The 9880-nt window shown below is 35.4% G+C and overlaps 1 protein-coding gene across 4 annotated transcripts in view; it reads right to left on the reverse strand.

Annotated features, from left to right (window-relative positions):
- Window positions 1-9880, reverse strand: part of LOC106879322 (glycerophosphocholine phosphodiesterase GPCPD1) — a 55381-nt gene that overhangs the window by 2996 nt on the left and 42505 nt on the right. For all 4 annotated transcript variants that reach the window (XM_052973210.1, XM_014928828.2, XM_052973206.1 and 1 more), the window contains 6 exons: window positions 8976-9056; window positions 7993-8026; window positions 6342-6463; window positions 5441-5571; window positions 2846-2981; window positions 2103-2263 (listed from right to left, as the gene is read on the reverse strand). In XM_052973210.1, the coding sequence (XP_052829170.1) occupies window positions 2103-2263; window positions 2846-2981; window positions 5441-5571; window positions 6342-6463; window positions 7993-8026; window positions 8976-9056 (665 nt within the window). The remainder of the gene's footprint in view (window positions 1-2102; window positions 2264-2845; window positions 2982-5440; window positions 5572-6341; window positions 6464-7992; window positions 8027-8975; window positions 9057-9880) is intronic.

Genomic DNA, 9880 nt, shown 5'->3' on the forward strand with positions numbered 1-9880 from the left:
ATATATATATATATACACACACACACACACACATGATGGGCTTTTCTCAGTTTTCCTCAACCAAATCCACTCACAAGGCTTTGGTCAGCCTGAGGCTATAGCAGAAGACACTTGCCCAAGGTGCCACGCAGTGGGGCTGAACCCGAAACCATGTGGTTGGGAAGGAAACTTCTTACCAAACAGCCTTGCCTATGCCTATACAATAAACTTCCACACTGTTTCTGTCTATCAAATTCACTCACAAGGCATTAGTTGGCTTGGGGCTATAGTAGAAGTCACATGCACAAGGTGCTGTGCAGTGGAACTGAGCCTGAAACAACATGGTTGCAAAGCAAACCTCTTAGCCACAGAGCCATGTTTGTGCTGATATAAAGAAGCATTGATAAACTGCAGTTGTTCGGGAATCTTATTTACAGAGATGTTCCTAGACAAGTGAGAATTAGGTGTGGTTATTATTGACTCAGTAAAGTGCAGAAGGTAAAATATGAAATATTGTGGTACTAATTTATCAGACGGACTTACTCAGCTGTGACTCATCAACTAGTTCATTTAAATATTCAAATTTGCTTCCCAACCACATGGTTCCAGATTCAGTTGCACTTGGGGCAAGTGACTTCTACTACAGCCTTGCGCTGACCAAAATCTTGAGTGGATTTGGTAGATGGAAACTGAAAGAGGCCTGTCATGTGTGTGTGTGTGTGTGTGTGTGTGTGTGTGTGTGCGTGCGTGTGCTTGTCCCCCCACCACTATTTGACAACTGGTGTTGGTGTGTTTACATGCTGCCCCATAACTTAGCAGTTTGACAAAAGAAACTGATAGAATAAGTACCAGGCTTCAAAAACATAATGAGTACGAGGGTCAAGTCATTCCAGTCTCATGACTGAAACAAGTAAAAGATAACAAAAGATATAAAATCTCCATGTACATTTTCTATTATCTTATTTACATCTATTTCTCCGTGGTAGAATATACAAGGAGTTTTGTATTTTATTTTTATAAAGTATCAATATTTACATACATGACAAGATGACCTGTCTACCACTAACAATGACACAACAGCCATGTAGAAATGGAACCCATTGTTGATTGGGTGACCTGAGGCGAACGCTTATATCTTTGCTATGTGTTACATCATAGTAGCTTCTTTAATTTCACAGCCTCATGTACAAAAATGTTTAACTCTTTTACTGTGGAAATCAGATATATCCACCTGAAATTTCATTTCTCTTAACTGCAGAATGAGTTTTAAATACTAATTTATCATTTGATGAAGAATGGTATGTTTGGAACAATGTTTTGTTGAGACATGTCAAGTATATTGAGGCAATGTGACTTGCAGAAAATACCAATTCTACTTTTTGGTGGCTATTTAGCATCATTAGTGGAATAACTATTAATGGAATAATCAATTTCACAGTTGAAGGATTAAAAGAAGGAAAAAGACACATATGTACAGAAATGTTTACAAGAAGGGGTAAAAGAAAACCTAGAAAGGATTTTGTCTAAAATTCTAGGAATCACTTAAATGTTTTTATAACAAGAAATAAACAAGAACCATGTCTCCACTCTTGCAAAAAACCAAAAAAAAAACCGGTTCTGATTCTGTCTGACTCCATCTCTTTACTAGAAAAAAAAGAATCTGTATATTAAACAAATGATGTGGAAGGAGAGCTTCTTTAGTACATTGACCTGACATCAGAAGTGTGAGTTTTATGTAGATCCTGCCATTTTGATTGCTTTGTCTGCTGAGTATGATAACAGCAACACACATTCACTGGACAAAATGGGGTCACTACCCATTGAACAATCTAAATAGCAGGACCTACATAAACTCACAATTCTAAAGCATTCACTTCTAATGATGGCCTTTGTGCCTGAAATATATAAAAGTCACTTAACTTCTCATTTTCACATTGTCAGAAGCTCTTCTTCATTATATGTTATTTTACTTCTGTCTTACAATGCTTCAAGCAAACTACACCACTCTTCAACTGCATATTTTTTCTATGACACCAACAATGCTTATTTCAACAGACAGCTGTTTCAAATATTATCTAATGAGGTTAAATGAGGCTGAAACATTAGACAGGAATCTAACTTACCGATTATATATTAATCCTGTAAGTGGATAATCAGTTAAAACCTTCATGTTATCGTAGTTTTCAATATCATTTCCCCAAGCAATAAGTGACAAATTTTCTCTGACACACATCTCCATAAGTTCTGTATCTTTCAGTAACTCTTCTGCATGAGCACAAATACCCTTAAAAATAGAAAATAAACAAAGAATGTGTAGATTAGAACAGGGTTTGGTTGTGTAGTTCGTCGGACAGTTTTGTTCTATTTTAACAAAACTCTCCGACGAACGGGAACGTGAAACTGAGTAACAGCTTTTTGTTATATTTCTGCTGCTTTTAAATAAAGCATATTACTCTACCTCTGGTATTTGAGTGCTCTTTTTTTCCACCTTGTTTCACATTTATGTGCTTACTCCGGTATATATATATATGTTTGTATGTCTGTGTTTGTCCCCCCACCATCACTTGACAACCGATACTGGTGTGTTTACTTCACCGTAACTTAGCGGTTCGGCAAAAAAGATCGATAAAATAAGTACTAGGCTTAAAAAGAATAAGTTCTGGGGTTGATTTGCTTGATTAAAAGGTGGTACTCCAGCATGGCCGCAGTCAAATGACTGAAACAAGTAAAAGAGCAAAGAGTCTCTTTGAGTGGCTCCTTGTTTAGAGGTAAAGCTAAAAGTGGGTAAGTTTTACCTTCATTGTATTCCCTAAATTTAATGTTAATTTTCATAGAATCAACAAACAATGGTGAAAGAACTACTCACAGTAAGAGATTCAGCCTTTGCAAAGCTAATAGCAGTGCTTGTTGTATGGCAACGGGCATCCTTGTAGGAGACCCAATGACTATTTATTCCCTGTGTCAAAAACAGAACAGGATACTTGTTCTGTTTTAAATGTAACCTGTTGAAAATAAAAAATAGAAATAACGAACTTATTGTATACAGAGCTCAGGTACACTACAACTCATCGGAAAAAGTAGCCAAAAGTGCATGAACAGTACCTAGAATAAGCACAGGATGTGAACAGTAAATGAGTCATTAACAAAAAAGGTGAAGGTGAAATGGGGGTATCAGGTATACTGTTGGTGAATGTCAGGAAATATGGAAGTTTTGAAGGATGTAGTGTCCTGACAACTAACAACTGATGTGGGTAGTTTATTCCATGCTTCAGCAATTCTGAGTGGGAAAAAATGTTTCTAAAAGTCACGGGTGCTGAGTTGTTCTTTGATTTTGTAAGCATGTCCACATGTGTTAAACATATGGAATTCAAAAAAGTGCCCAAAGTTGTTGTTGGAAAGATGATGGATAATTTTGTGGGTGCCTACCAAGTCAGTTGCCAGATGTTGGAGTTTTAATGTGTCAATACCCAAGGAACCGAGATCTTCAGAGTATGGTAGATGCCTGACAGTGGGTACTCGTTTGGTTGCATGTTTCTGAATAGTTTCCAGGGGATTGATATGCTGAGCAAGTTAGGGGTTCCAGATTGGTGATGAAACAATGAAAATCAAAACCTCAAAACGATTGTTGTGGTAGTTTAGCCTCCAGCTTTGACTGAGAGACATTCCTGTCATGACGATCCCACATGTGAACAGTAAGTGATTAACTTAAACTCCAGGGTTGTCTCCCTTGACCAGCATTGATTATCGAGCACATGAATGCTTTTCTTATTACATAAATCTCAATAATAATAATCTTTTCTACTCTAGGCACAAGGCCCGAAATTTTGGGGAGGAGGCCAGTCGATTAGATCAACTCCAGTATGCAAATGGTATTTAATTTATCGACCCTGAAAGAATGAAAGGCAAAGTCAACCTCAGAGGAATTTGAACTCAGAATGGAGCAGCTAAGCATTTCACCCGGTGTGCTAACGATTCTGCCAGCTCGCCACTTTAAATAGTAATAATAATAATAATAAAGTTGTTTGTCATTGTCATCTTCGTTATTATTATTATTATCTAATGTCAATTTTCCATATTGGTATGGGTTGGACGGTTTGACAGGAGCTGGCAAACTTGATGGCCGCACCAGGTTCCAATTGTCTGTTTTGGCATGGTTTCTACTTGTTGGATGCCCTTCCTAATACCAACCACTTCACAGAGTGTACTGGATGCTTTTCATGTGGCACCAGCTAGTGACCCAAAGCTAGCGACTTACTATGTTGTTATTCAGAGTTTTCTCACTAGGTAACATCATATAACAACAGTCCTTGCTGACAAACATACATTTGTGGTAAAACTTTTAAGGAACAGTATATTACAATGTGTGGATCTTTTTTAAAACGGGGGCCACATTTTTCATTAACGAAACACTTTGAAACTTGGAACACTGGTAGAATGTGTCATATAAAACATCTTTTTCTCTTAGTCTTCTTAAAAAAAAAGAAATCCATAAGTTATTCCATGTTAAAGTTGTCGTATTTCTGTAATTTCAACCAATCACTGACGTCCATTCAGCCGATATACATTAAGTGCCGACTACATAAACAAACGATTCTGAAACAATTAACCCTAACCCTAACCCTAGGGTTAGGGTTAGGGTGAAAGCAAATTTAAAATGAAAAAAGCAAATAAAACGAAGGTATGGAGATTAAATACGCTTTACATCGCTTAATCAGCCAAAGGAGTAAATGTAAACAACTGAATACTTGTCAGTGATTGGTTGAAATTATCGAAATAAGACAATTTTTTACATGAAATAAATTCGAATACAAAAATATTTTTCTGTTCTATAACACAAAATAGATAAGTATACGAAGTTTGAAAGTCTTTCCGTACCAAAAACACTACGTAAAACATTAATGAAAAATGTGGCCCCCGTTTTAAAATAGATCCCAATGTGTTATTATTGTTGTTTAGCCACCCGAACCCCTCACTACCCAGCCCTCATCTGGCAGATCCTGTAATTAAAAGATGTTGCAGTTATGACTTTCCATTTTTTTTCTTTTGTATTAAGTATGATATACTTAGGGCTGCATCATCAAATGTGCTCATTTTCAAAAGGCAGTAGAGTGTTATTTGTATCCTTCATTACTCAGTCAAATATGATGCTTATTTATTCACATGGTTTTCAATTAATCATGCAATATCTTGTAACTTTAAGATTTTGATGCTATGTCTAGTTATTTAGAATGGCATTATAGAGTATGTGTGAAAGGTTGGATCTAACTAGTTTTAAAATAAAGCAGATAGACTATTTTGGCCAGATAAGGCTGGTTTAAATGCATAAGTGTAGAGGGAGAATTGGCTGCTATGTCTACCCGACCAGTATACTATCTCAAGGAATTATAACTCATTAAATAGTATATGGTGAATCTAAACATACATTTTTCTACAGAGGTAATAAAAAGACAGCTGTACTTACATACAACATAAATCTGGTTCAAATGTTGACAAAATAATTTTTCGCTTTCCTGAATGCTTAAATATTTTAGCCAATATAACATCCAGAAAAAAGTTGGCATCAAAGATGTCCTCGCTTTCCATTGTGTCATCCTAAAAAAAAAAAGGAAAGAAAACCATGACTATATATACATATCTATATATATATATCTATATCTTGATTCGCCATGATAGATCGCTAGCCACTACACATTCTTTATTTTCTCTCCTTGTTTCTTTCTGTGTTCCTTTCTGTGGAAGAGCATAGGCTCGAAACGTTAAAGTCTTTTTCACTTCCCGAACGTTAAATTAATACATCTGTTTGTTGTCTACACCACCTGTCTTCGTCTTTTGATTTTCTTTGTGAATTTTCCCTATATCTATCTATCTATATATATACACGTACATGGATAGATAGAAGGGTTTCCATGTTTTGTAAGCAATGGTGCCACACACACTGGGTTTGCAAAGCAAAAAATGCGCAAATGTCATCAAACTGTTGATGCAGAAACTTAAAATTCTGAATGTAAGTTTCTATAGCTGTATCAGTCAATAAATATAGTTCTCTATTTCCAATGATATTGAGGCCTATCTCTTTTAAGGCCAGCGATTTTGAGTGGTGGGGCTAGTTGATTTCATCGACACACATGGAAGCCTGTCAAGTATGTGTGTGTATTCCTGACAAGTGTTAGTTTATTTATGTCCCTGTAACTTAGTGGTTCAGCAAAATATCAATAAAATAAGTACTTGACTTTAAAGTGAACATAAGTACAGGGGTCGATTTGTTCAACTAAAACCCTTGGTTTTGGTGCATCAGTGTGGTCACAGTCCAATGATTAAAACTCGTATAAAACAAATAAATGAAAGATAAAATTAAAACTTACAATACATTCTAAAGGGTATTTAATTTCTACATTAAATCCAATTTCTTCAGGAACTTCTTCAAGACATTTCTCAAGAGTAGGAAAGGGTTGGTCAGGGTCACCGTTTGTTTTGGTGATTGGCACTACAAAACGAAGAGTTATCAATGAACAACAAAACAACAATAATAATTCTTTCTACTATAAGCATGGGGCCTGGAATTTTGGAGGAAAGGACTAGTCGATTACATTAAACCTCAGTGCTGAACTGATACTTATTTAATTGATCTCGAAAGGATGAAAGGCAAAGTTGACCACGGTGGAATTTGAACTCAGAATGTAAAGCTGGGAGAAATGTCACTAAGCATTTTGTCCAGTGTGTTAATGATTCTGCCAGTTTGCTACCTTTTAATGGTTGTAAAGTTTGACATAAGGCTAGCAATTTTAAGTGTATAAGTGACTGAGATTATGACATTATCCCCTAAAAGAGGATGCTAGTCCATCACAGGGTTAACTTCCCAGCTCTTGCTGGAACTCATTTCCTGCAGAGTGCACTGGAGTAACACAAAATGAAGTGTTTTGCTCAAGAACTCAACACATTGCCCAGTCTGGGAATTGAATCCACAATTTTAAAATCACGAGAGCAACACCCTAACCACTAAGCCATGCACCTCCATGTATTTAGTCCTCTGGAATTCCCTTGTGATTATTGACCCATAGACATTTAATCTTTTAGCATTCAGATTATTCTATCAAATGTAATATTTATTTATTCACATTCTTCTGAAGTAATCATACATTGTCTCGTAGCCTTGAGATTTTGATGATGTGGTTGTTTATTTTTAGAATGATATTGTAGGATATGTGTGAAAGGCCAGATCTGGGTAATTTGAACATAAAACATGGATATAGCGAAAATATCTAAATGTTAATGGGTTAAACTAAACCTCAACTACATTAAGCTGTTAGCATTCATATTACCCAGTCAAACGTAATACTTAGTTATTCACATTGTTCTGAAATTATCATACATTATCTTGTACCCTATCTTGTAACTTTGAAATTTCAATGATGTGGCTGTTTATTTTGAATAACATTGTAGGTGGGTGTGACAGGCCACATCTGACTGGTTTGAACATACAACAGATAGAATATTTGGGCTGATTTAAATGCTGAAGGGTTAATCCCAGCAGTGTGGGAGGGACTGCAAAAGTGTCAGGTACTACTCCTTCTTCCCTAACTCCCTACACTTTAAAAAGTATAAATAACCAGAATTTCATTAAAATTAATTTAGGAGAGGTTCTAGAAGAGTTTTTCCAGATTCAGAATCTTATATTACAAACAATTCATCCTGACAGTATCATTTGGGTGCCAATACATTTCATCTTTACAAATCTGAATCTTATTTTATGTGACACATTCCAATAAAGACAAAATCAGAAATGGATAATGTTCTAGTGGAAGGGATAAACATATAGCAGTTGGACCTTAATGAGGAATAAATAGAAGGATGATAGGAAAATACTGAATCCAAATGTGAAAGCTAAACTTTCAATGCAGCTAATCTCTCTCTCTCTCTCTCTCTCTCTCACACACACACACACACACACACACACACACACACGTGATTTTATAAAAACACATGCTCTGAACTGAACAGTAAACCAGAACTTACTCCAATAATCAGGTTCTTTCAAACGGTAGAACAGCTGAAAAGCAAAATTAGAAAAGTATATTTAATTTCAATTTTGAGTCAATGGAATATCTTCTGATTCTTTGTGAATAGATTATTAAGGACTTGTAGAACCATGTGTAATTTGAATGTAAAAACATTGATAAGTGACTGAGTGAAATGTATGTAAGGTGACTCAGGGCTGGATTAAGACCCACAAAGGCCCTAAGATTTTTGTGCCCCCGTAATTCCAAATATAAATAATAATAAACCATAAAATAAATTTTTATTTTTCAAAATGAAACAAAAAGATGGAAATTAATGTTTATTTTTCTGTACTTTCACTTTATTTATATTTGAAAATTTTCTTTTCTTTTTTTTAAATGCAAAGCCTTTGATCAGTTTCTCACTATGACATCATGAATACTTCAAAATCATATTTTAGATCATATAAACCACTTCAAATAATATTTTAGCAAGTTTAAAGTGATTTCTTTTGTGCTGTAAACCATTTACCATTTCTGTGGTGCCCCCTGCTTCTCTTGGTGCCCTATGCACATGCTTATTTTGCTTAATGCTGAGGTGTCTGTATGTAAGAATGCCTGCATGTGTATATGTATGTGAGCATTCATATATATGCAAAAGAAGGTTGTCTTCCTTATAACACTTGAGGTAATATATTCATAAGTTTGCAATAATTAATTTAAGGAAAAATTAATTTCTGTATTCCATACATTTTAACCCTTTACTGTAGAAATCAAAATATATCAACTCAAAATTTCATTTCCTTGTGCAGAAAGCAATCTATCTTTCGTTGAGGAATGCCATGTTTGAAGCTATTTTGTGTTGAGATATGTCAAGCTTATGGAGGCCACAAGACTTGCAGAAATAAAATCAATTCTATTTTTTTGGTAGATATTTAACAGTATTAACTGGAATAACTATGAAATTTAATTTTGCAGTTAGAGAGTTAAAAAAAAACTCACCTTTAATGACTGTAATTGGTTTAATGTAAGATTTTTGATTGACATTTTTGTATGGTTGTCAAGCAAAGTCATTGGATCTTTCTGGAAATGAAATAAAATAAAGATGATATATTGCTGAAGTTTAAAATGGTTGGATATTAGTTTGTGCAGATATCTATGGAAAAAGAAAAGGGTTATTATAATCATCATCATCATGACTATTGTTTTAATGTCCACTTTCCCATGCTTGTGTAGGTCACACAGAATTTGTTGAGGTAAATTTTCTATGGCCAGATGTCCTTCCTGTTGCCAACTTTCACCTGTTTCCAAATAAGGTAATATTTCCCCATGGCCAGACATGTTTTCACAGGTTAAAAAAAAGAAAAAAAAAAAAGAAAATATATATATACATATATATCATCATTTAATGTCTGCCTTCCATGCTGGCATGGGTTGGACAGTTTGATAGGAGCTGGAAAGGCAGAAGACTGCACCAGACTTCTGTGTTTGCTTTGGCACAGTTTTCACAGCTGGATGCCTTTCTTAACATCATGTATAGATGTATGTGTGTGTGTGTGTGTGTGTGTGCGCCCTTAGAGTTTACTACCCCACTTGGCAACTGATAAATATACCAACATCACATTATAAAAGGGCATCCAGCCATAGAAACCATGCCAAAGCAGGAGAGATAATGTGCAGCCCAGTCAAATCAGCTCCTATCAAACCATCCAGCTCATGCTAGCAAGGAAAGTGGATGCTAAATGAAGATGTGACTTAGTGGATCAGCAAAAGGGACTGACAGAATAACAACCAGATTTTTAAAAAAAAGTGCTTGGGTCGATTTATTTCACTGAAACCTTCAAGGTGGTGCCCCAGCATGGCCACAGTCAAATGACTGAAACAAGTAAAAGAGTAAAAGAGTTGTT

Source organism: Octopus bimaculoides, chromosome 1 (genome assembly GCF_001194135.2).
Source record: "Octopus bimaculoides isolate UCB-OBI-ISO-001 chromosome 1, ASM119413v2, whole genome shotgun sequence".
NCBI classification, from domain to species: domain Eukaryota; kingdom Metazoa; phylum Mollusca; class Cephalopoda; order Octopoda; family Octopodidae; genus Octopus; species Octopus bimaculoides.